Raw genomic sequence first — 27,370 nt, forward strand, 5'->3', positions numbered from 1 at the left:
GGCCATAAAATGGGCCTACCTGAAGAGACTGGGTAGGTATGGACTATCAGCATAAAGTTTACAGTGTTTAATGGCATGCACACCTGTAATTCTAGCTACTTAGGAGGCAGAGATCTATTGCAGTTTGAAGCCTGCCCAGGCAGGAAAGCCCAGGAGATTCTATGTCCAATTAACCACCAAAATAAGAAAAGAAAAAAAAAAGGCTGGAGGTGGAGCTGTGGTTCAAGTGGTAGAGCACTAGCTCTGAGAGGAAAAAGCTGAGAGACAGAGTTCAGCCCCCAAGTTCAAGTCCCAATTGTGGCTTTCGCAAAACCATGGGCAGATAGATCTACACGGAACTGGAAAAACCAAAGACACGGAGCGCCGCTGGCGCTGTGTCTCGATTCCTCTCCCTCCCACAGGCACTGGCACCGGGACCAGCGCCCTAAATCTCCTGTTTACTTGTCTAGAAGCCGCCTGGAGAGGAGGCTCAGGACAGAATGGAAAGGAATGCGAGGTCAAGGCTTGAGCTTTGGCCAATTCTGTTTCCTTCTGAAGAAAATGGGTGGGATCCCCATGTCACTGGTCTGCTTCGTTCTAAGAGGAGAGACCAGTTAGATGAACCCCTTTCCACACCAGCACAAACAACTCTTTTTCCCGGAACCCAGGTGGCCAGGCCCACGCGACCGCCTCAACTCTTCTCCCTCGCTGGCTATGCGCAGTCCCGCGCGCGGCGCGCTGACGTCACTTCCGGCGCGCTGACGCTCAGCCCGGCGTGTCGACGCCTGCGTCAGCAAAGAGCGGGGTTGGGGGCACCCGGTTTGAAGTCGTGCGGGTCTGAGTGCTGCCGCCGGCGCCTCGGTCTCGGACCCTTTGGCTCCCCGAACCACGGAGGGGACGAGTTCGGGTAGACGGCTGAGCAGATGCCCGAGGGTTCGGGCCAGCACGCCCCGCGCCGCCCCGGCAGTTCCCCTCAGCTGCCTGGCTTGGGCCTGCGCCGCTCCCCTGCGCTCTGTGGAAACTAGCGCCTCGGCGGCGCGGCGCGTCGTCGCTCGCGCGGAGTTGCGAACCGCCGGCGCCGGGCCATGGCGGTCTCCAGGTGGGTCTGACTGGTGAGGAGCGGAGGAGGAGAGGGGTAGGGCGAGGCACGGTCTCCTCCCCGCGCCGCTGCCGGAGAGGAGCCGTGCTCATGGTCGCTGGCTGGATTCCGGCGTCTTGTTGCCCGGAGTTTGGAGTTCGCCCCTCGGCCGGGGTGGACGGGGTTACTCCGTGCCGGTGCGCTCGAGAACGTCGTTTTCCTGCGAAATAGGCACCTGGGCACGCGAGGGCGGTTCCTTTCTTTCTCTTGGCGGTGTGTCTCGTCTCTGGTTTCTCTTCCCTCTTTTCAGTGCTAGGCGATTCAGGATCCTCAGTCTTGATTCCCCAACCTCCATTTCGTGGTCCAACAACCTGACAATAACTGTCGGAAGATGGGGAGATTGGGATCATGGTTATCTCACGAGTCCATCGCGATGGTGCTCACGTTTAATGTACAACTTTAGGGGTATGTTCTTCCTAAAGGCAGTTAGTTGGCTTAACTCTTTTTCTATTTAGCAGTAAAATGTTCCTTCCCTCTTCCCTGTTGAGATCTTAAACAGGTGACTGTGTTTGCTCTGTCTTTCTATCACGGGTCTTGAAATTATTTTTCAGATCTTGTCCTTCCGTGGGACATCTTTAAGAAAATAAGAGAAATACCAACGAGACATTTCGTTGTGTAGCTCCAGAAGGAAAGTTTTATTTTATTTTTCTCTGATATGATAGAGAGGTTGAGAACTTTTGAGAGGTGTATTTTGGTGGTCCAATATAAGTAGGGGGCAGTCCCTGGTGATTGTACTCATTAAAATTCACCAAGTTCTTTAGATTGATGAACTAACTTTTAAGGAGCGTTGGGTCCTCATCACACATAGACTGGAGGAGAAAGTAATGAAAATAAGTAGTATCATTTTTCTTAAATTGAACATATACCTTGAATACATTATGTGAAGTTTTATCTGTTTTGCAAAGGAAAGAATAACCTATCTCTCACAGATTCCCTAGATAACTGATGAAATGGTGTGGGAGAGCTCATGGGAGTTGGATTGAAGGGAGTTGCTAGGTACCGGTAGTATAGGACATCTAATTTTTTTTTTTGGTCCGGTCATGGGGCCTGAACTCTGGACCTGGGCGCTGTCCCTCAGCTCTTCAGCTCAAGGCTAGCGCTCTACCACTTGAGCCACAGCACCACTTCTGGCTTTTTTCTTTTTGCTTATGTGGTGCTAAGGAATCGAACCCAGGGCCTCATGCATGCAAGGCTCTACCACTGAGCCACCTTCCCAGCCCCAGGACATCTAATTTTTATTTAATAGCTAGGTTAATCCATTCAATGTGAGGAAATTATTTCAGAACACAGAAAATTAGTTTAAGAAAATCCAAGAGGTATATTAAGTTTCTGCATATTTATATATCATAAATACATTGATACATAAGTTTAGCATGAAATTTGTTTCTACTGAGTTATAATGTATAAGGGAATGGGAACCTTTTTTTTTTTTTTTTTTTTTTGCCAGTCCTGGGGCTTGAACTCAGGGCCTGGGCACTGTCACTGAGCCTCTTTGTGCTCCAGGCTAGCTTGAGCCACAGCACCACTTCTGGCTTTTTCTGATTATGTTGTACTAGGAATTAAACCCAGGGCTTCATGTATGCTAGGCAAGCACTCTACCACTAAGCCACATTCCCAGCCCGAGAATTTTTTTTTAGAGCAGGCTGTTACTTCAAAATGTTGGGTATAGTTTTCTAGAGGCTAATACTGAGGTTTGAATTCAGGACCAGCTCTTGCTGGGCTTACTTATTCAGTTGGTTCTCCATCTCTTGTTTTGTTTTTTGTTTGTTTGTTTGTTTTTGGGTCCGGTCATGGGGTCTGGGCACTGTCCCTCAGCTCTTCAGCTCAAGGCTAGCGCTCTACCACTTGAGCCACAGCGCCACTTCCGGCTTTTTTCTTTTTGCTTATGTGGTGCTGAGGAATCGAACCCAGGGTCTCTGGCATGCAAGGCATGCGCTCTACCACTGAGCCACCTTCCCAGCCCTGGTTCTCCATCTCTTGTACCATATTTCTAGTCTTACTTTTGGTGGTTATTTTGGAGATGGAGTTTCAGGTTTTTCTGCTTGGCCTGGCTTTGAACTAACTACCTTCTTCCCAATATCAGTATCTTAAGTAGCTAGAATTATAGGCATGGGCCACCGGTCCCTAGTTTGTATGTAGCTTTGTATAGACAAAATTATAGTATCTATAGACTGGTTTTTTTTTTGGGTCTGGTAGTGGGCCTGAACTCTGGGCCTGGGCGCTGTCCTTCAGCTCTTCAGCTCAAGGCTAGCGCTCTACCACCTGAGCCACAGCACCACTTCCGGCTTTTTTCTTTTTGCTTATGTGGTGCTGGGGAATCGAACCCAGGGCCTCAAGCATGCAAAGCAAGCGCTCTACCACTGAGCCACCTTCCCAGCCCCAAAATTATAGTATCTAAAAAGTCTTACCTGCTTTGGTTAACTAATCCAAATAGGACATCTAGTTAGTTCCTTTTTTTTTTTTCTTTTTTTTTTTTTTTTTTTTTTGCCTGGCCTAGAGCTTGAACTCAGGGCCTGAACTCTGTCCCTGAGCTTCTTTGTGCTTAAAGCTAGCACTGTACCACTTGAGCCACAGCAACACTTCTGGCTGGCTATTACTAAGTAGTTTATATTGGAAATACATTTAGAGTCTTACAGACTTTTCTGCCCTTGCTTGCTTTGAACCGTGATCCTCAGATCTCAGCCTCCTAAGAAGCTAAGATTGCAGGCAGTAGGACATCTGATTTCTGAATTGAATGACTGCATTTCATAAAGAATCCCCCCACACCCAAAAAACAGTAGTGCTCTTTTTTTCTGTAGATATTTTTGTTGTTGTTAGTCATAAGGCTTGAACTCAGGGCTTGGGCACTGTCCCTGAACTTTTTCTCTTAAGGCTAGCACTCTACCACCTTAAGCCACAGCTCCGCTTCCAGTTTTCTAGTGGTTAATTGGAGATAGAATCTCACAAACTTTATTCCCTGGACTACCTTCAAACTGCTATCCTCAGATCTAACCCTCCTGAGTAGCTAGGATTACAGGCGTGAGCCACCATTGCCTGCCTCTAGATTTTGTTTTTCTTTTCTTTCTTTCTTTCTTTTTTTTGGTCCGGTCGTGGGGCCTGAACTCTGGGCCTGAGCACTGTCCCTCAGCTCTTCATCTCAAGGCTAGTGCTCTACCACTTGAGTCACAGTGCCACTTCTGGCTTTTTTCTTTTTGCTTATGTGGTACTGAGGAATTGAACCCAGGGCCTCAGGCTTGCAGGGCAAGTGCTCTACCACTGAGCCAACTTCCCAGCCCCATAGATTTTGTTTTTCTTTTTTTTTTTGGGGGGGGGTCCGGTTGTGGGGCCTGAACTCTGGGCCTGGGCGCTGTCCCTCAGCTCTTCAGCTCAAGGCTAGAGCTCTACTACTTGAGCCACAGCGCCACTTCTGGCTTTTTTCATTTTGCTTATGTGGTGCTGAGGAATCGAACCCAGGGCCTCAGGCATGCAAGGCAAGTGCTCCATCACTGAGCCATCTTCCCAGCCCCAGATTTTGTTTTTCTTAATTCACTTTCCCTCCAAGATTTTGAGGATACTGACAGTTATTTTAATTTATGAGTTCACATTGGACAGCAAATCATTGTTTCAAGCTATTCTTTAAGCACATTGCCCCCCACCTTCCTCCCTCCTTCCCTCCTTCCCTCCCTCCTTTCTTGCCATTACCAGTCCAGGGACTTGAACTCAGGGCCTGGGCACTATGCCTGAGCTGCTTTTACAGCTCAAGGCTAGCACTATATCACTTGAGCCACAGTACCACTCCTGGCTGTTTCTGTTTATGTGGAACTATGGAATCAAACCCTGGGCTTCATACATGCTAGGCAAGCACTAAGCCACATTCCTAGCCCCTCTTTTTTCTTTCTATACCAATTTTGATAGTCTTCCATGCTTCTATCATCTGTAGTCCAAGATAACGGAAACAGAAGTAGCCTTGGAGCCAGGCATTAATGGCTCATTCCTGGAATGAATTCCTAGCTACTTAGGAGGCCGAGATCTGAAGATCAAGGTTTGAAGCCAGTCTGGGCAGGAAAGTCCATGAGACTTTTTCCTCAGCAGGTCATGGGGCATAAACTCAGGTCCTAGGCACTGTCCTTGAGCTCTTGCTCAAGGCTAGCACTCTACCAATTTGAGTCACTCCTGGTTTTCTGGTGGGTAATTGGAGAAAAGAGTCTCCAGACTTTCCTGTGGACAAGCTTTAAACCATGATCCACAGATCTCAGCCTCCTGAGTAGCTAGGATTACAGGCAGCTAGGATTACTGGTGGCAGGAGCCACCAGTGACTGGCTCCATTCACACATTAAAAAAAAAAAACCAAACAAACGAAGTGGAGCTGTGGCTCAGGTGGTAGGTAGAGTGGTATCCTTGAACTCAAAAGCTCAGGGACAATGCACAGGCCCTGAATTCAAGCCCCAGAACCAACACCAAAAGAAAAAGGTTGTTCATCTGCTTTTTCCTCCTGGTGTCTCACTCCCAATTTATCCTTCATTTCAGCCATATTAGCCATGCTAATACCCAAATTTTAACTGTTATTTTTTCTGCTTAAAATATGTTAATTTTCTGTTGCTTTTGAACTTTTTTTTTTTTTCTGCCAGCCATCATTTGGATAGTACATCATTTGTGGACTGTGCAGAATTATCAGTGTAGGCAGATGGGCTGAGGATAGCATACTTGTCCCACATAGCTGACATTCCCGACCCCCCTCCCTGCTTCCCCACTTAGGGTATGTCCAAATTCTCCAATAGCTTATCAGATCCTTTGTGGATTTGCTTTTTGCCTCAACTTGTTCTTTAAACTTTCTGTCCTCTTTCTTTCCTTCCTCGTTGCCTTCACATGTGTTCTCTTCCCACTTTTGTTTCCCTCTCTTTCCACTTTGAGATAGAGACACTTCCTTCCATGCTTCAAGTCTGCTTAATTGTGTGAGTGTGTGTGCACGTGCACACGCGCACGCGTGCCAGTCCTGGGACTTGAACTCAGAATTTTTTGGTGGTTAATTGGCTGATTAAGAGTCACTGGTTTTCCTACTTGGGCTAGCTTTGACCCACGATCCTCAGATCTCTACCTCCTGGGTAGCTAGGATTATAAGCATGAGCCACCAGTGCCTAGCAAAGTCTGCCTAATTTAATCTTTTTGGGGTTTTTGGTTTTTTTGGGGGGGGGTTGCTTTGTTTTGTTTTAAATCTAAACCTATGTTACTTTGTTCAGGAAGCCTTCTCAGGTTTTATTTCCACTTGTGCTTCTTGTAACAATATACTATCAGTTGGAATACTTATGCATAGTAATTGTCTATTTATCTCTCCCTTGCTTGATTAACATAAATGGTGTGAGGGAAAAATATGTCTGATCTTTCTGTTCCTAGCAGAGTGCCTGGCTCCTAGGAAAAACTTGTTTTTTTTCTTCTCTTTTTCCTTTTTGGAAACAGAGTCTTAATGCTGTGGCCACTTTCATCCATCTAACCCCTTATCTCAAGAGATCCTGCCTTCGGCTCCCTTAGGTGACACCATGGGACTGTGCCACTGGAGCCGAACTGAAATAGCGCAGTTAGGAGAGTTAGACTGGAGACTGTGTTACTATATCCAGCTAATACTATATCCACTGTGTCCCCCAATTCTGGAGTTGGAACTCAGGGCTCTCAATGTGTACTAGTCTAGCATTATATCACTAAGCCAAACCCCTAGCCTTCACATTAAAAATAATTAATGATTTTGCTGCTTGCTTTAATGACTCATGATCTGATTGTAATCAATGCATAGTAGAATATTTCATGTTTTTCAGTGAGAGCCTCTAAGTTTAGATTTGATTTCTCTCTGTTGTAGTGCCAAGGAACAAACCCAGGCCTTCCCAGTGCTAGTCAAACACTTATCACAGCTATATCCCTAGCCCTTTGGTTTTTTGAGACAAGGTCAAAGTGGTAGAGAACTAGCCTTGAGCAGGAAAAAAAAAAAGCTCAGAACAGCACCCAGGCCCAGAGTTCAAGCTTCCAACAACAACAACAACAAAAAAGAAAAAAACCTCCTTTCCATTTTCTGGAGTTCATTTCAATGAATATTATTTTGTATGATCAGATGCACACACATTGTGCCTTTGTGATCCTCTTCTAAGAAAATAAGTTTCTTGATATGAGGAAAGTTCAGAGGATCCTTCCTAATGACAGAAAAATGTTAATGCTAATTACCTATATAGGACAGTACAGGTGTACTAGGCCTACTCCTCACTTTCTATTGGTGACATTCCAGTAATGGTTGGCAGGAAGTATTAGTGAAAATTACATTTTATCAAATATTCCATTCTTTAAAACATTGTAAAATGCCAGGAAAAATAAAGAAGACATTGTAGAAACTTTTCAACCTGGTAATTTCTTTGTTTTTTTTTCTTTTCTTTGTTGGTCATGGGGCTTGCATTCTGGGCCTGGGCGCTGTCCCTCAGCTCTTCAGCTTAAGGCTAGTGCTCCACAACTTGAGCCATAGCGTCACTTCCAGGTTTTTCTGCTTATGTGGTGCTGAAGAATCGAACCCAGAGCCTCATGCATGCAAGGCAAGCATTCTTCCACTGAGCCACCTTACCAGTTCTTATCCTGGTAAATTCTTGTTGCTTTGCTTTTTGTTTTAGTTATTGTTATTGTTTATTTCTTTTTCTCAGTATTTGTATGAAGCCTTTTTTGTTCTAAGTTTTGAGGATCAAATCCAGGGCCTTGCACATGTCACTGAGCCCTGTTTTTGTTTTTCATTGTGGTAATATATAACAAAATTCACCATGTAAATTGATTTTAAAAAGTTACCATTGGGGCTGGGAAGGTGTCTCAGTGGTAGAGTGCTTGCCTCACACGCAAGAGGCCCTTGGTTCAATTCCTCAGCACCACATAAGCAGAAAAAGCTGGAAGTGGTGCTGTGGCTCAAGTGGTAAAGTGCTAGCCTTATGCTGAAGAGCTGAGGTACCAGGCCCTCAGTTGTGATTAAGTGATTACATAAATTTATTGTGATTAAGTGATTACATAAATTTCACAAATTTCACAGTATTGTGAGATAGTGATACTTAGTTAAAATCACAAACATTCTAACCTTCATGAGACAAATTGTCATCATGGTCTATAAAGTTTGTGAATTCTGTGAGCATTGACAATACAGCTATTTCTTCTATATCAGGTGGTATGTACATTTCTTTCCTTTTTCTTAGTGCTAGCTATTCACTCTATCCCTCTCATTCCCTCCCTCCCATTGCTGTACTTATTTTATTTTGTTATATATGCCAGTCCTGGAGCTTGAACTCAGGGCCTGGGCTCTGTCCCTGAGATTTTGTGCTCAAGGTTAATAGTGTTCTACCACTTGAACCACAGCTCTCCTTCTGGCTTTTTCTCCACAAGAGGGCACTAGCTTATACCCTTAAGTGTCCCCTGAACAACCAAGCTATTTCCCAAAATAAACTCTCCCTTTACTTACTCTTTTTTTTTTTTTTTTTTTTTTTTTTGTCGGTCGTGGGGCTTGAACTCTGGGCCTGGGCATTGTCCCTTAGCTCTTCAGCTCAAGGCAAGCGCTCTACCACTTGAGCTACAGCGCCACTTCCGGTTTTCTGGTGGTTTTATTGGAGATAGGAGTCTCACGGTCTCTCCTGCCCGGGCTGGCTTTGAACCGCGATCCTCAGATCTCAGCCTCCTGAGTAGCTAGGATTACAGGCGTGAGCCACCAGCGCCCGGCTCCCTTTACTTATTCTTATGTTCTTGTTCCCTGACCTATCTGTTTCTTTTTTGAGAACAATGATTAGGCATCTCCTGCAGTCTAGGTCTTTATTCCTAGGGACTTAACCTATTTACTAACTCAAACTTATGAGGAAATAGTTCAGATTAATGGTTTTGTTTTTGTTATTATAGGCTTGATCGTCTTTTTATCTTACTGGATACTGGCACTACTCCAGTCACAAGAAAAGCTGCTGCACAACAACTTGGAGAAGTGGTGAAGCTTCATCCTCATGAACTAAATAATCTCTTATCTAAAGTAAGAATTCATTTTTTTCTTAGTATAATTGTAGTCTCATCTATGGATTGGGAACAGAAGAACAAAGGTAGAAGTCCATCTTAAATAACAATTCTTTTTTTTGGGGGGGAGGGAGGGTCTGGTCCTGGGGCCTGACCTCTGGGCCTGGGCGCCGCCCCTCAGCTCTTCAGCTCAAGGCTAGAGCCACAGCACCACTTCGGCTTTTTTCTTTTTGCTTATGTGGTGCTGAGGAATCGAACCCAGGGTCTCATGTATGCAAGGCAAGCACTCTACCACTGAGCCACCTTCCTAGCCCCTTAAATAACAATTCTTAATAGTAATTTGAGAATTTTCCAAGTAGTTTTGAGAATTTTACCACTTCTGTTTTTTTTTTTTTTTTTTTCGTTCCATCATGGGGCTTGAACTCAGGGCCTGGGCACTGCCCCTGAGCTGTTTGCTCGAGGCTAGTGCTCTACCACTTTGAGTCACACCGTCACTTCTGGTTTTCTGGTTGTTATTTGGATATGAGTCTCACAGATTTTCCTGCCTGGGTTGGCTTTGAACCATGATCCTCAGATCTCAACCTCCTGATTACAGGTGTGAGCCACTGACACCCAGGTGTCATGAATCTCCAGTTCTGTCTTTTTGTTGATTAATTGGAGATAAGAAACTCTTGGATTTGTCTCCCCAGGCTGGCTTTGGTTCTCAAATTCCCTTGATTCTCAAATCTGAAGCTGAGGAGCTAGGATTATAAGCATGGCTGAGGGTACCTGGCTGTTTTTTTTTTTTTTTAAACTTTAAATCAATTAATATTGCTTAAGGAATTTAACGATATAGAACCTTTGCTTATGTCACACATTTGAATTGACCCAATTTGGTAATGAACCAAGTTGTTCATCTGGTTTGTTAGTAATCTAACTTGTTCTGAATAGATAATAATTATAGTTTATAGTTTTCAAATGGGTAGTAATTGGAATATATAAGAAATTTCTTGTCAGCCAGGCACTGGTAGCTCACACCTGCAATTCTAGCTACTCAATAGGCTGAGATATGAAGATCACAGTTCAGAGCTAGTCTGGGCAGGAAAGTCTGTGAGACTTTTTTGTTTGTTTGTTTGTTTTTGGGTCCGGTCGTGTGGCCTGAACTACGGGCCTGAGCGCTGTCCCTCAGCTCTTCAGCTTAAGGCTAGCACTCTACCACTTGAGCCACAGTGCCACTTCCGGCTTTTTTTCTTTATGAGACTCTTTAATTCCATTTAACTACCAGAAAACTGGAAGTGGAGCTGTGGCTCAAAGTGGGAGAGAGCTAAAGTAGCTTAGGAACAGCGCCCAGATCCTGAGTTCAAGCACTACATATTATATATATGTATATATATATATATATATTATATGTATTATTATGTATATTATATATATGTATATTATTATAGATTATATATGTATATATTATATATGTATATAATATACATTACATATACTATATATGTTATATATATATATATATATCTTCATATTGAAGTAGAAGCTTTCTCATTGGTGGGTTGTTTTCATAGTCCTAGTCCATGTTCTATATATAATGGTAGTATTTTTCCAAATCTGGTGGGCTTGTATATCTATATAGCAATAATTTGTCAATTCCATGCAAAATACAGCAAGAGTACTTTGGTATAAGGAAAGGTGTGGTAGAAGGCAGACAAAGGATAAGATGGGTGATCAGTATCTTTGCCCAAGCACTGGAAGCCTCAAGGTGCCTATCTCATTTAGTCTTAACCCTCCTTTCATTTTCATTTGTCCTTCCTGATGTGTTGGAGTAGGAATTCCAAAGGGTTTTTTCCAACATACAAAAATCTCAACTATATGCTTAGTACCATAAGGTCTTAATAGTGACTTTCCAACAGATTCCCTTTCTAGCTTTCTAACCAAGGTGCAACCTACAAGACTGATTTGATACCTTTACAAGCTCTACCTTCTAGATCCAAAAAGGTGGTTTTGTTATACATTATGTTCAATCTGTAAGGTGAGGAGGAAGAGGCAGAGTCCTCTCCCAAGGGAAGGAATGCAGGACTGAGAAACTTGAAAGTGGAAATCATAAGTAAGATTAAGTCTGTGAGGAACTGAGAAAAAATTTCTAGCTTTTCAAGGCTAGAATTCAGTGTGTTGATTAATATCAAATAATTTCAAAAGAAAGTTTCTGCTAGCCAGGCGCTGGTGGCTCACGCCTGTGATCTTAGCTACTCAAGAGGCTGAGATCTGAGGATCATGCTTCAAAGCCAGCCTGGGCAGGAAAGTGTGAGACTCTTATCTCCAATTAACCACCAGAAAACTGGAAGTAGTGCTGTGGCTCAAGTGGTAGAGTGCTTGCCTTGAGCTGAAGAGTTTAGGGACAGTACCCAGTCCCAGAGTTCACAACCGGAAAAAAAAAAAAAGTTTCAGCTGAGATCCTCTTGCTTCCCTTTTTCTTCTTTCTTTCTTTCTTTCTTTCTTTCTTTCTTTCTTTCTTTCTTTCTTTCTTTCTTTCTTTCTTTCTTTTCTTTCTTTCCCTTCCTTCCTTCCTTCCTTCCTTCCTTCCTTCCTTCCTTCCTTCCTTCCTTCCTTCCTTCCTTCCTTCCTTCTTTCTTTCTTTCTTTTTGGTCTGTTCTGGGGCCTGAAGTGTGGGCTTGGGTGCTGTCCCTCAGCTCTTCAGCTCAAGGCTAGCCCTCTACCACTTTGAGCCAGAGGGCCACTTCTGGCTTTTTCTGCTTATGTGGTGCTGAGGAATCAAACCCAGGGCCTTATGCATGCAAGGCAAGCACTCTATCACCGAGCCACCTTCCCAGCCCCTCCCTTTTTCTTTTCTCAGTATTTTCCTTTTGTCCTTTAGTTTTGTGTTTAAACAGGTTTATGAAATGTAATTTACATACCACAGATGTACAATTTAGTGGCACTTGGTCATTGTGTACAATAGCTATGACCCCAATCTTTTTTTTTCCTTCTTTTGTTCTAGTTCTGGAGCTTGAAGTCAGTTTCTGGATACTTTCTTTTCTCTTTTTCATTCAAGGTTGGCACTCTACTATTTGAGCCACATCTCACTTTTGGCTTTTTTTGGTGATTAATTGGAGATAAGAGTCTCATGGAGGGCTGGGAAGGTGGCTCAGAGGTAGAGCACTTGCCTTGCAATGCATGAGGCCCTGGGTTCAGTTCCTCAGCACCACATAAGCAAAAAGAAAAAAGCCGGAAGGAGCACTGTGGCTCAAGTGGTAGAGCGCTAGTCTTGAGCTGAAGAGCTGAGGAACAGTGCCCAGGCCCAGAGTTCAGGCCCTACAACCGGACCCAAAAAAAAAAAAAGAGTCTCATGGATTTTTCTGCCCGGTCTGGCCTTTAACCAACATCCTCAGATCTTGGCTTCCTTAGTAGCTAGAATTACAGGCATGAGCCATTGGCACTGGGCCACGATCTTAATTTTAAAACATTTCATCACAAGAAGAAACCTCGTATCTATTAGCAGTTACTCCCTCTCATACCCAATTATGGACAGCTATTAAACTAACTTGTGTGTAGATTTTCCCATTCTGAAAATGTTATATAAAATGAATCACATATGAGTTCTCATAATTGATTTCTTTTACTTAAAATACTATAATGTGATAATGTCATCAGTCACTTCATTTCTTTTTATTGCCAAATATATTTCACACTAATGTGCTCATATAATACATATATAGTATACTGCTTCTAGTTCCTTCATTGGTTGATAGACATTTATGTTGTTTCTACTTTTATCTATTAAAAACATGTTGCAAGCTGAGTGACTCACACCTAGCTTAGCTACTCAGGAGACTGAGATCTGGAAGATCATGATTCAAAACCAGAAAAGGCAGAAAAGTCATTGAGACTTAATCTCCAAAATAACCAGCCAAAGGCCTGACTAGAGATGTGTCTTTTGTGGTAGAGTGCCTGGTAGGTAAAAACAAAACAAAACCAAAAAACAACCAAACAGATATGGGTAGGCTCTGAGTTCAAATCCCATAATAGATCAAATCTAGCCTGTTCAGTAGCTAGGATTACAAGTAAGGGTCACTGACACTCAGGTATGAATGGATTGTTGATAGTAAAAATAAGACAAAAGAAAACAAACTGTAAATGGATATTAACCTCTTTGATACTTAAAGACTGTCTTTGACAACTTGAAATGATAATATTTTATGCCTATTAAAAGAAGAAAAATCCATTTTTAATTATATTTTTTTGGTTGTGGGGCTTGAACTCAGGGCCTAGGCGCTGTCCTTTTTCACTCAAGGCTAATGCTCTACTACTTTGAGCCACAGTTCCACTTCCAGTTTTCTGGTGGTTAATTGTTGATGAGAGACTAACAGACTTTCCTGCCCGGGCTAGCTTTTTTTTTTTGGTCAGTTGTGGGGCCTGAACTCTGGGCCTGGGCGCTGTCCCTCAGCTCTTCAGCTCAAGGCTAGAGCTCTACCACTTGAGCCACACTGCCACTTCTGGCTTTTTCTGCTTATGTGGTGCTGAGAAATTGAACCCAGGGCCTCATGCATGCAAGGCAAGCACTCTACCACTGAGACACCTTCCTTACAACTACCCTCCACTTCCTCCCCCCTCCCCTCCTGGCTAGCTTTGAACTGTGATCCTCAGGTTTCAGCCTTCTGAGTAGCTAGGATTACAGGCATGAGCCACCAGTGCCTGGCTGGCTTTTTTTGTTTGTCCGTTGTGGAGCTTGAACTCTGGGCCTGGGTGCTGTCCCTCAGCTCTTCAGCTCAAGGCTAGTGGTCTACCACTTGAGCCACAGTGCACTTTTTTTTTTTGGTTGATTGGAGATATGAGTTTCACAGATGTTCCTGCCTAGGCTTTGAACCATGCTCCTCAGATTTCAGCTTCCTGAATAGCTAGGATTACAAGTATGAGCCACCAGTGCCTGACTGGCTCATTTTTAGGTTGGCTTATTTACTTGCCTTTTTCTAATGAGGTGTAAGAAGCTTGGTTTTTGTTGTTGTTGTTGAAACAAACAACTACTTGATTCGTGCTGTTAGCCCTTGTTTTTTTGTGTGTCACTGAGGGTTGAGTTTAGGGCCTATAGCTTGTTAGGCAAGTGCTCTACCAATTGAGCTGTACCCTTAGGCTTTTCTGCTTTATTATTTTTTCTATAAGGTCTCCTGTGTGCCCAGGCCAGCCTGGATCATGATGTCTCTATTTATGCTTCCCAGGTAGTGAGGATGACAGGCAAGTATCACCTCTCATTCAGCGATTGATTGGGATGGGGCCTCAAATTTATGTCCTGGCTGCCCTCAAACTGTGTTCCTTATAAATAGCTAGGATTACAGAAGTGAACCACCATTGCTTGGTTTGTATTTTTGTACAGGGTGTTCTTGACTTTGCCCAAGCTGGCCTTGAATTCATGTTCTTCCTGCATGCCTCCGAAGTAGCTAGGATTACAGATTTGCCTAGCCTGGCTAGCTAAAACTTTATATATATGTTCTTTATACAACCTCTTACTCAGTATATGATATTGCACTTTTTCTTTTTCTATGGGTAATTTTTCTTTTTTTGGATATGGGGAGGGCATTGAACTCTGGGCTTGGGTGCTGTCCCTGAGCTCTTCAGCTTGAGGCACGCACTTTACCACTTCAGCCATAGTGCCACTTCCAGTTTTCTGGTAGTAAATTGGAGATAAGAGTCTCATGGACTTTCCCGCCAGGGCTGGCTTTGAATTGCAATCCTCAGATCTCAGCCTCCTCAGTAGCTAGGATTGCAGGCGTGAGCCACTGGTGTCTGGCTTCTTTCATTTTTTTAAAAGGTGTTTTTGTATTATCCAGGAATCAATAGACAGTAGGACCCAAAAATCACTCACGAGTGTGGTTTAAACAGAATTTTATTTGAGCAAAAGATCAAAGCACTGACGCATCAGGACCATGCCCAAGGTCGTGATCTTAGGGCACAGCTTTGAGTGCCAGCCTGCATCAGCTTTTTTTTTTTTTTGTCGGTCATGGGGCCTGAACTCTGGGCCTGAGCACTGTCCCTCAGCTCTTCAGCTCAAGGCTAGCGCCCTACCACTTGAGTCAAAGCGCCACTTTCAGGTTTTTCTGCTTATGTGGTGCTGAGGAATCGAACCCAGTGCCTCATGCATGCAAGGCAAGCACTCTACCACTGAGCCACCTTCCCAGCATCAGCTTTTAAGCATTCTTGACTAGAAGGTCATGAGGGAAAGAACTTAAGCCTGCTCAGTTGGGCTCTTTGTCCATTTTGGCCAATGGTCACTCTCCAGAAGGGTTTATAATTTCTGCTTAGGGACTGTTGACCAGAAGCTTGGGGAGTAGAACAAAAGATGGGAGTGACACATTTAGTTAGTAGCAGAAGCGGAGTACAGTCAATTTTACAACCACAAAAACAAAGTTACAGGGGCTGGGAAGATGGCTTGGTGGTAGAGCGCTTGCCTTGCATACCTGAGGCTCTGGGTTCGATTCCTCAGCACCACATAAGCAAAAAAGAAAAAAGCCAGAGTGGCGCTGTGGCTCAAGTGGTAGAGCTAGCCTTGAGCTGAAGAGCTGAGGGACAGCGCCCAGGCCCAGAGTTCAGGCCCCACGACGGACCCCCCCCCCCAAAAAAAAAAAAAAGAGTAAAAAAAAAACAAAGTTACAAAATCATCCATTATTGATAAGTAGAGAATTCTAATTTCTACATGGCCTAAGTACCTAAATCAAATATATCTTTAATTTTCATACCACAACAGTATCTTATGAAGCACATAATATAAGTCATAATCACTTAAAAATTATTTGTGCTTCCTGTGTCATAACTAAGAAATTACTGCCTGACCTAAGGACAAAAAGATTTGTTCTTATTTTTTTTTCTTCCTAAGAGTTTCATAGTTTTAGTTTTAGATCTCTGGTGCATCTTTTTAGTTAATTTTGGTGTGAAGTAGGTGTCAACATTCTTTTCTACATACATGGCTGTCTAGTTTTCCTAGCCCCATTTGTTGAAAGAATATTATTTTCTCACTGAGTTTGTCCTAACATCCTTGTTAACCTTGTGATTGTAAAACTTTTTTGAAGATTACTTCTGGACTTTTAAGTCTGTCCTTCTGGATCTATGTTTTGTCAGTCTGCCAGTACCACACTGTCTTGATTTCTATTGCATGTAGTAAGTTTTGAAATTTAGTGTGTTTACAATGTTACTTTTTTGTGTGTGCTAGCACTAGGTCTTGAACCAAGGGCCTGGACACTTCCCTTAGCTTTTTCACTCAAGGCTGCTGTTCTACCACTGGAGACATGGTCCTACTTCTATCTTTTTTTGCAGTTCATTGGAGAAAAGAGTCTCATGGACTTAACTGAATAGCTAGGATTGCAGGAGTGCACCATTGGCACCTGGCTTTCAACAGGTTGTTTTGTGCTGGTCTTGGGGCTTGAACTCAGCCTAGGTGCTATCCCTGAGTTTTTTTGGTCAGGGCTACCATGATTTATCACTGGACAGAGCTCCACTTCTGTCTTTTTTGGTGGTTAATTGAAGATAAGGGTCTCAAAGACTTTGCTGCCTGGACTAGTTTTGAATTATGATCCTCATCTCTCTCAGCCTCCTGAATAGTTAAGATTGTAGGCATGCTCTTGGCTCAGCAGTGTTGTTAAGTTTGTTCTAAAATATTTTTACTTTATGATTTTGCAGATAGGATTCTTTCTATACTTTTTTTGGGAGGTGATGGTTATGGACTTTTGGACTCGGGGCATGAGCTTTTTTGCTTAAGGGTATCACTCCATCACTTTGAGCCACAGTTCCACTTCTCGTTTTCTGGTGGTTAACTGAAGACAAGAGTCTCACGGACTTTCCTGCCCTGGCTGGCTTTGAGCTATGGTCCTCAGATCTCAGCCACCTGAGTAGCTAGGATTACAGACATTAGTAACCAGTACCCAGGTAGAATTGTTTTCTTAACTTCATTTAATAAATAGAAATAATTTGTATATTACTTTCATGCCATATATCCTTGCTAAATTGTTTTATTATTTTTTGTAGGTTTTAAAGATTGGGGTGTTTTAGTTTTTTTGTTTTGTAACACTGCATAAAGTAATGGGTATGATTAATTAAATATGCACTTTTAGCATATTAAAATAGTTTTGTTGACTGACTGTAAAAATAGCTATTATTGGGGCTGGGAAGGTGGCTCAGTGGTAGAGCGCTTGCCTTGCATGCATGAGGCCCTGGGTTCAATTCCTCAGCACCACATAAGCAAAAAGAAAAAAGCCGGAAGTGGCTCTGTGGCTCAAATGGTAGAGTGCTAGCCTTGAGCTGAAGAGCTGAGGGACAGTGCCCAGGCCCAGAGTTCAGGCCCATGACCGGACCCAAAAAAAAAACAACAAAAAACAAAAACAAATAGCTATTATTGTAAAAATGCACTTAAATATTTTGTTAGAAGTTTCTTATGGTTAAGATGGTAGATACTTCCATTAGATAATCAAATTTTATACATGTATTTTATAAATGCTAAGGTATTTTACATGTATTTGGTGGGTTGCCAAATTATAAACTATTAGATAAATTTACATTTTCCTGTTTTGGCTTCCTTTAGCAAACTTTTCATATATATAATTTTATTTTCTAATTATTTTAAGGTATTGATTTATTTGAGAAGTGCAAATTGGGATACTCGGATTGCTGCAGGACAAGCTGTTGAAGCTATAGTGAAAAATGTGCCTGAATGGAATCCAGTGCCAAGAACCAAACAAGGTGCTTTTAAGTAGAAAAAGTAGTTTGAAGTAAAATCCTATTCAGTTGAATCATAGGATTAACAATAATAATTATATTTAAGTATTTTTTAGTAATATTTAACTATATTTTTAATTTTCATGATTTTAGTATAAACTTGTTAGCAATAAAGTACAAGGTAATTTTAACCACTGGTCTTAAAAAATACTTCTTAATGATGAACAAAATGCTGTTAATGTGTATTCTTTTTTTTTTTTTTTTTTTTTTGTTTTTGGGTCCGGTTGTGGGGCCTGAACTCTGGGCCTGGGTGCTATCCCTCAGCTCTTCAGCTCAAGGCTAGTGCCCTACCACTTGAGCCACAGCACCACTTCCGGCTTTTTTCTTTTTGCTTATGTGGTGCTGAGGAATCGAACCCAGGGCCCCAGGCATGCAAGGCAAGCGCTCTACCACTGAGCCAACTTCCCAGCCCTTAATGTGTATTCTTTAAAAAATTCTTTAGCCAGGTGCCAGTAGCTCACTCCTGTAATCCTAGCTACTCAGGAGGCTGAGATCTGAGGATTGTGGTTCCAAGCCAGCCATGGCAGGAAAGTCCATGAGGATCTTATCTCTAATTAACCATCAGAAAACTGGAAGTGAGCCGGGCGCTGGTGGCTCATGCCTGTAATCCTAGCTACTCAGGAGGCTGAGATCTGAGGATCACGATTCAAAGCCAGCACGGGCAGGAAAGACCGTGAGACTCCTATCTCCAATAAACTACCAGAAAACCGGAAGTGGCGCAGTAGCTCAAGTGGTAGAGCGCTCGCCTTGAGCTGAAGAGCTGAGGGACAGCGCTCAGGCCCAGAGTTCAAGCCCCACGGCCGACAAAAAAAAAAAGAAAACTAGAAGTGAAACTGTGGCTCAAGTGGTAGAGTGCTAGCCTTGAACAGAGAGAAGTCAGACACAGTGCCCAGGCCCTGGGTTCACTCCAAACACCCCCTTCCAGTAAAGGCCTCCCCCACCCCCCCCAAAAAAAAACAAAACAACACCAAAAAAAAAAAAAAAAAAAACCACGGGCTGGGAAGGTGGCTCAGTGGTCGAGCGCTTGCCTTGCATGCTCAAGGCCCTGGGTTCGATTTCTCAGCACCACATAAGCAAAAAGAAAAAAGCCGGAAGTGACACTGTGGCTCAAGTGGTAGAACGCTAGCCTTGAGCTGAAGAGCTGAGGGACAGCACCCAGGCCTAAAGTTCAGGCCCCATGATCGGACCCAAAAAAAAACAAAACAAACAAAAAAAACCCCCAGAACTGTACTGTGGTTTAAACTTAGGGCTTTATGCTTGTTAGGCAGATACTCATGCCTCTAGCTCTTTTAGCTTTAATTCCTTTTCATACAGAGGTTTACTTTTTACCTAGACCAGCTTCTGACTTTCATCCTTTACCTATGCCTCCTAATTAGCTAGATAACAGGCATGGAACACTACTCATGGCTTGTTCTTTGAGATAGGGTTGCAGGGTCAACCTAACTTTTTGTTCATATTGGCCTTGAACTGAAGTACAATACTTTACTTTCTAAGTAGCTGGAATTAACAGGCATGATCCATCATGCCCAACTAAAGATCTTAATTAGCTGTATTTTAGATTCTAGAATTGGGGAGTACTTCATTTCATAACATAAAATAAGTGTTCCCTAAGTGGAAATTTAATATATTGCAACCAGATTCTGGTGTTTTGTTTTGTTTTTGTCAGTTCTGGGGCTTGAACTTGGCCTGGGCACTGCCCCTGAGCTTTTGTGCTCAAGTCTAGTGCTCTACCACTTTGAGCCACAGCTCAATTTCTATCTCTTTTAGTAGTTAATTGAAGATAAGAATCTCACAGACTTGCTTGGGTTGGCTTCCAGCCTCGTGAGTAGCTAGGATTATAGGCATGACAGGCATGACCCACCAGTGCCTGGCCACATTAATTTTTAATTACCATAGGGTTAGCATAGACTTTAGCTTGTTTCAAGTTTTTTTTTTTTTGGGGGGGGGGTCCAGTTGTGGGGCCTGAACTCTGGGCCTGAGAGCTGTCCCTCAGCTCTTCAGCTCAAGGCTAGAGCTCTACCACTTGAGCCACAGCGCCACTTCTGGCTTTTTTCTTTTTGCTTATGGGGTGCTGGGGAATCGAACCCAGGGCCTCAGGCATGCAAGGCAAGCGCTCTACCACTGAGCCAACTTCCCAGCCCGCTTGCTTCAAGTTTTGGCTCTTTTTGTTGCCACTTAATATTTTGAGTTACTGTTATGGCTTTTCTTGTCAGATGAAATGTATAGCCAAGAGGGATTACACTTGTTTTAGAAAAGAACCTTTTATGGCTCAATATCCCTACTTATTTTAGCATTTATGTATTACTCAGATTCTTCCTAAATGACTTCTTACATGAGCATTGAAATTTATAGTAAGGTTGCTGGAAAATGTGAAATATTCATGAGTTCCCTTAATCTTAAATTTAGGGTTATACCTAGTTTGCAGATTAATTACATGCAAATACTAGCTAAATAAACTATTACCTTAGTGAAAAATTACATTGTATTTTAACATGTATAGCCTAGATTTTCAGGTTTCAAGGGAATATATAATTTGCTTTAAGTATGGGAATTGAATCATGTTAATGGGTAATTCTTTTTTGTTAGTTTTTGGTGCTGGTGCTACGGCTAAAAATTATGGCCTGTGGGGCTGGGAAGGTGGCTCAGTGGTAGAGCACTTGCCTTGCATGCCTGAGGCCCTGGGTTCGATTCCTCAGCACCACATAAGCAAAAAGAAAAAAGCTGGAAGTGGCACTGTGGCTCAAGTGGTAGAGCCCTAGCCTTGAGCTGAAGAGCTGAGGGACAGCACTCAGGCCCAGAGTTCAGGCCCCACGACCGGACCCCCCCCCCCAAAAAAAAAAATATGGCCTGGGTGTTGTTCCTGAGCTTTTTTATGCTACGGCTACTGTTCTATTTAAGCCACAGCTCCACTTCTGGCTTTTTGATGGTTAGAGATGAGAGTCTCATGGACTTTTCTGCTGGATCTGGCTTCAAATAGTAATTCTCAGCTCTAAACCTCATAAATAGCTAGGATCACAGGCATGATCACAGGTGCTGAGCTAAAGGGGAAGTTGTTTTGTATCCAAGATACTCATATAGACAGGGATGATGCTTATTATTCATGAGTATTTCTTATGCATATTACATATATTCATGAATAATTTCTTTTTTTTTTTTTTTGGTCCAGTTGTGGGGCCTGAACTCTGGGCCTGAGCACTGTCCCTCAGCTCTTCAGCTCAAGGCTAGTGCTCTACCACTTGAGCCACAGCGCCACTTCCGGCTTTTTTCTTTTTGCTTATGTGGTACTGAGGAATCGAACCCAGGGCCTCAGGCATGCAAGGCAAGCGCTCTACCACTGAGCCAACTTCCCAGCCCTCATGAATAATTTCTATGTATATTCTTTTTTCTTTTTCTCTTTTTGTTGGTCATGGCACTTAAACTCTGGCCTGGGTGCTGTCCCTCAGTTCTTCAGCACAAGGCTAGTGCTCTACCACTTTGAGCCACAGCACCACTTCCTGTTTGCTGGTAGTTAATTGGACTTTCCTGCCCCAGCTGGCTTTGAACCTCCATCCTCAGATCTCAGTTTCCTGAGTAGCTAGGGTTACAGGCGTGAGACACTGGCACCTGGCTTTTCTGTGTATATTCTTGTCTCTCACTTGAGCACCATGGAAAACTCATGCTGCTAATAAATGGTGACAGCCTGGTATTTAATATACATTTCAACATAAGGATAGCATTTCTCCATGCAACATTATGTTTTCATAGTTGGAAACAGTTATATACATAAACCCACTTAACATTCTGATGCTCTAAAGGGAATGTTTCAATTTTATAGTTCATAGATAACTAAGAATTGATCATAAATAATAGATTTTCTATTTTTGTTGTTTTTTCTTAAGATATTAGCCCTCATACACAAGTATTGATGTTATTTTCTTTCATTCTACACTTTGACTACATGGTCAAATTAATATTTTAAAATTAACTTCTAGAATCTACTTCAGAAAGTTCTATGGAAGATTCATCTACTACAGATCGGTTAAATTTTGACAGATTTGATATATGTAGATTGTTACAACATGGTGCATCGCTTTTGGGATCTGCTGGTGCAGAATTTGAAGTCCAAGATGAAAAATCAGGTATGTAATAATCCTGTAGAGAAAAGTCTGAAATTTGTGATTATATCACTTGGTATACTATTTAATGTCAGTCCTGGGACTGGAACTCAGGGCCTAGGCGCTGTCCCTGAGCCTCTTTGTGCTCAAGGCTATTACTATTATCACTTGACGCACAGTGCCTCAAGCTATGCCTTCAGCTTTTTCTGAGTGGTTTAGTTAGAGATAAGTCTCCTGGGAACTTTTCTGAGGAGGCTGGCTTCTAACTGTGATTCTCAGATTTCAGCCTCCTGGGTAGCTAGGATTACAGATGAGAGCCACCAGCACCTAGTTCTGTTAGCTCAGGGCTGTTACTTTACCACTTGAACCACAGCTCCACTTCAGCTTTTTATTAATTGGAGATGAGAGTCTCACAATTTTTCTGCTTTGAATGGCTCCCAACTGCAATTCTGAGATCTCAGTCTCCTGAGTAGCTAGAATTATAGGTGTGAGCCATTGGTGTTGACTTAGTTTTTAAAATTTTTATTTTAATGGAGAAAATTTCTTAATTGATTTGGAAGCAGTATGTTTCTTTTCTCTTTAAAGGTGAAGTGGATCATAAAGAAAGGATAGCACGTCAACGAAAACTATTACAGAAGAAACTTGGTCTCAATATGGGAGAAGCCATTGGAATGAGTACTGAAGAGCTCTTTAATGATGAAGATTTGGATTATACCCCAACTTCAGCAGCCCTTGTAAACAAACAACCTGTAGGTAAAACATTTGGGTATTAGATTGTACAAAGTGTTTAGTTTTGTTTATGTAGTAGCTTTTTTTATATTAGTACATGTTCTGGAGCTTGAACTCAGGACCTGTGAACTGTCTTTGAACTTTTGTGCTCAAGGCTGGTGCTCTACCGCTTGAGCCACAGCTCCATTTCTGGCTTTGGGGCAGTTAATTGGAGATTAGAGTCTCATAAACTTTCCTGCCCAGAGTGGCTTTGAACTACAGTCTTTAAATCTCAGCTTCCTGAGTAGTAAGGATTACTGGTATAAGCCAACATTGTCAGCTCTTTTTTTTCTTTTTTTTTTGGTGCCAGTCCTAGGTCTTAAACTCTGAGCTTGAGAGCACTGTCCCTTTTGTTGTTGTTCAAGTCTAGTTCAGTCAAGTTCTACTTCTGGTTTGTTTTGTTGTTGTTATTGTTTGTTTGTTTGTTTTGGTGCTTAATTGAGATAAGAGGCTCAAGACGTCCCTGCCCAAACCTCTATCCTCAGATCTGGGCCACTTGACTTCAGCTGGGATTACAGGCTTGAGCCTTGGGTTCCTGGCTTTTTTTTTTTTTTTAATGCTAAAATAAACTACTCATTGTTGTTTAGTGTCACTGTAATTTACTATATTTACGGATTTTGGGACAGCTTCTAAAGTAACAAATTCAGTCTAATTCCTAGATAACAGATTGTTAGATAAAAGCTAGAGTAAACCTTTAAGGAGCCACTGATGACACTAACTGCTTGAATTGCTTGCTTGCTTATTAATTAATTAAATTTATTGAAGATAAAAAGTAATTTTTTAGAAGAATAAAAGTAGTAGCTATCATAGTCAGATATAATAGTGGAAATCTTTAGATTTATGATTTAATCTTCTAATTAAGAAACATGTTCAAAAAATACTTTTCCAAATCATGAAAATAATAGTAAAAAGTATTATGAGAAAGAAAATTCCTTGGTAATTTATGGAGGGGCACAAATTTTTCATAACCATAAGCAACTCTTAAATGTTTTTATCCTGAAGTTTTTTTTATAGAAGTGCAACTTTATGATTCCCTTCATGCCATGTTGACCTTCATGTCAGTATATACAGAGTATTTATAGTTACATCCTCTCCCATTTTTCCTCCCTCTTTTATGTACCTCAAGGTAATCTCATGATCCTCCTGTTTCTGCCTCACTAGTGTTGGGATTACAGGTGTGCACTACTCATGCCTTGCTTAACCATATTCTTTTTTTTTTTTTTTTTTTTTTTTTGTGGACTTGAATGGGGCTTGAACTCGGCTTGGTGGGTGCTGGCTTGAGTGCTGTCTCTGCACTCTTCAGCTCAAGGAGAACACTTGAGCCACAGTGCTACTTCTTGTTTTCTAGTGGTTTATTGGAGATAAGAGTCTCACAGACTTTCCTGCCTGGGTTGGCTTTGAATTGTGATCCTCTGATCTCAGCCTCCTGAGTAGCTAGGCTTACAGGTGTGAGCCACCAGTGCCCGGTACCATATTCTTTTTTTTTTTTTGGGGGGGGGGGTCCAGTTGTGGGGCCTGAACTCTGGGCCTGGGCGCTGTCCCTCAGCTCTTTAGCTCAAGGCTAGCGCTCTACCACTTGAGCCACAGCGCCACTTCTGGCTTTTTTCTGTTTATGTGTTACTGAGAAAGCCACAATCCTATCCCAGATTTTTCTTTTTTCAGCTCTAATTCTCTCTTCATATGCAATTATTCTCTTTCCCCTCCACTATGCACCCCTAATATCCTTGTAGGGCTTTGTTAAGAATCCCTGCTTTGAAAAGGAAGGAGGTAAACCAATGCAATCCTGGTATTCAGTATACCTTATGTGGAAAATGAACTATGTAACTTACTGGCAGAGATGGGAGGGGAAACTAGAGGAAAGCAAAAGAAATAGGTGGATAATGGGGCTTGAACTCAGCTTGGGTGCTGGCTTGAGTGCTGTCTCTGCACTCTTCAGCTCAAGGTGAACACTTGAGCCACAGTGCTACTTCTCGTTTTCTAGTGGTTTATTGGAGATAAGAGTCTCACAGACTTTCCTGCCTGGGTTGGCTTTGAATTGTGATCCTCTGATCTCAGCCTCCTGAGTAGCTAGGCTTACAGGTGTGAGCCACCAGTGCCCGGTACCATATTCTTTTTTTTTTTTTTTTTTGGGGTCCAGTTGTGTTCTTTTTTTCCAAAAAAGAAACACACTCATTACCTGATAACACCTTAATAACAATAAAATTCTATTTTTAAAAAGTCCGTGCTGGCCTGGGAAGGTGGTTCAGTAGTAGAGTGCTTGCCTTGGATGCATGAGGCCCTGGGTTCCATACCTCAACACCACATAAGCAGAAAAAGTTGGAAGTAGTGCGGTGGCTCAAGTGGTAAAGCACTAACCTTGAACTAAAGAGCTGAGGGACAGCGCCCAGACCCAGAGTTCAGGCCCCACGACCAACTAAAATAAAATTAATTTTAAAAAAGTCCCTGCCTATCTTGTTATTTCCTTGTCTTTTTCTTTTGCTTCGGTGGAAAATGATTATATTGGCCTTTATATTAGTTTTCTTCTGATCCATTAGAATTTGTGTAGTATGTCTCTTAAGGATGTGTGATAATAAGTTTTGTTTTTGTTTTTTTGGTCAGTTAGGGTCTTGAACTCAGGGTCTGGGCACTGTCTCTGAGTTCTTTCACTCAAGGCTAGCACTCTTAACACTTTGGGCCACAGCTCTTCTTCCAGTTTTCTGGTGGTTAATTGGAGAGAAGAGTCTCAGGGACTTTCCTGCCTGGGCTGGAACCACAATCCTCAGATCTCAGCCTCCTGAGTACCTAGGATTATAGGGGTGAACCACTAGCACCCAGCTATGAATATGTTTTACAGAAAAGAGAAAAATGGCAGATATCAGAGGAAAAAGGAGGGAATATATAGTCAGAATTAGAATGAAAACTAAAAAGGAATGGAAGGAATTTGGGCAGAATGAGAAACATAAGCTAGAAATAAAAGATAAGGGAAAAATAGTATAAAATAAAGGAGACTAGAAATGCAGTAATCTAAAGTAGATATTGAGCATAGTGCAAGAGTATGAATGTGTAGGCATATTAGAAAAAATAAGGTATAAACAATAGTTTATTGTAGAGTGTATAGTGCTAGTTTGGAGTTTTCCATATCAAGTTTTGTATCTTTAAATGTCCCAGACTATATATATATATTTATGTAGGTATTTATGTATGTGTGTGTATATACACACATGTGTACATACATAGTGGTGGTTCCTGGACCATGACTGCAGCAAATCTAGTTGAGTCTTGGGATTAGGGAATGGAAGTATTTTTTGCTTTGGGCTTAAATAATTTCAAATCTTGTAGTCTTTAGTTTTTGAGGCAAGATTTTTTTTGGGGAGGGGAGATTAAGCTCAGGTCCTGTGCTTGCTAGGCAGTCACTCTGCCACTGGAGCCACACCCAAGCCCTTTTGCTTTGGTATCTTTCAGATAGCATCTTGTGATTTGTCCTAGGACAGCCTGGACTTTGTTACTTTGCTTATTCTTCCATGTAGCTGGAAAGATAGGTTTGCACCACTGTACCCTTCTTTATGTCTTGAGATGGGTTCTCTCTTAATTTTTGCCCAGGCTGGCCTCCAACCACAGCCTTCCCATTCTCAGCCTTCTGAGTAGCGAGATTACAATTAGGAGCCACCATGCCTTGCTGAGACAGGATTCTGGTGGTAATGTTTATAGTCAACTTCCTGGATGCAAGTGATCTTCCTTCTCAGCCTTGCAAGGTGCTGGAGCTATAGATTTGCACCATACAACATGTAGCCTACCATGCAGTCTTTCTTATTTTTTTCTTTTGGTTGGTCATGGGGCTTGAACTCTGGGCCTGAGCACTATCCCTCAGCTCTTCAGCTCAAGGCTAGCACTCTACCACTTGAGCCACAGGCCACTTCCAGTTTTTTGGTGGTTTCACAACTTTTCCTGCCTGGGCTGGCGCTGAACCATGATCCTCAGATCTCAGTCTCCTGAGTAGCTAGGATTACAGGTGTGAGCCACGCATGCCTGGCTTATGCAGTCTTTATAGTGTCTCCCATGAATAGAGTGTAGAGCCAAAGATGTAGATCATGTATAGGAGCATGTTGGGCCAGTCTCACACCTGTAATCCTAGCTATTCAGGAGGCTGAGATCTGTGGATCATGGTTCAAAGCCAGCCCAGGCAGGAAACTTTGTGAGACTTATATCCAGTAAACTGCTTCACAAACTTGCATGACATCCTTGCGCAGGGGCCATGTTAATCTTCTCTGTAGCTGAAGCTAGCACTATCTCCAGTAAACTGCTAGAAAACTGGAAATGATGCTGTGGCTCATGCGATAGCGCGCTCGCCTTGAGCTGAATTCAGGGAAAATGCCCAAGCCCAGAGTTTAATCCCCACAACCGACAAAAACAAACAAACAAACAAACAAAAAAAGGAGCATGTTGGCTCTAGGATGCTGGACCAATCTATTGCTTAATGCTATAATTTCTATTTTTCCTCAGCATGTTTTGGTCATCAATTTCTTTTTGTGTATGTTGGGGGCAGGGGCACATTTCCTGTGCTTGAACTCTTGATCTTATCTGTTGCTCAGCATTCTTGTGCACAGCTGGTGATCTACATTCCAGCCCAGCTGACAAGTTGGAGAGGGAGTTTCATAGACTGATCTGCCCAGCCTGGCTTCAAACTATTGTTCCT

The 27,370-nt window shown here is 42.4% G+C and overlaps 1 protein-coding gene and 1 non-coding gene across 2 annotated transcripts in view; one reads left to right on the top strand and one right to left on the bottom strand.

Moving 5' to 3' along the window:
- The first annotated feature begins 784 nt into the window (after nt 1-784).
- Btaf1 (B-TFIID TATA-box binding protein associated factor 1) overlaps nt 785-27,370 on the top strand; it is an 87,943-nt gene continuing 61,357 nt past the window's right edge. Inside the window, exons 1-5 of the mRNA XM_070021189.1 lie at nt 785-1,078; nt 8,993-9,116; nt 17,686-17,800; nt 21,808-21,954; nt 22,516-22,679. Coding sequence (XP_069877290.1) covers nt 1,065-1,078; nt 8,993-9,116; nt 17,686-17,800; nt 21,808-21,954; nt 22,516-22,679 — 564 coding nt within the window. The 5' untranslated portion in view covers nt 785-1,064. The remainder of the gene's footprint in view (nt 1,079-8,992; nt 9,117-17,685; nt 17,801-21,807; nt 21,955-22,515; nt 22,680-27,370) is intronic.
- On the bottom strand, nt 26,880-26,983 carry LOC138826245 (U6 spliceosomal RNA). The gene has a single exon (XR_011371602.1). It is a non-coding gene; the product is annotated as a U6 spliceosomal RNA (small nuclear RNA).

This window comes from Dipodomys merriami, unplaced genomic scaffold, assembly GCF_024711535.1.
Source record: "Dipodomys merriami isolate MVZ:Mamm:240054 unplaced genomic scaffold, mDipMer1.0.p SCAF_14, whole genome shotgun sequence".
NCBI classification, from domain to species: Eukaryota; Metazoa; Chordata; class Mammalia; order Rodentia; family Heteromyidae; genus Dipodomys; species Dipodomys merriami.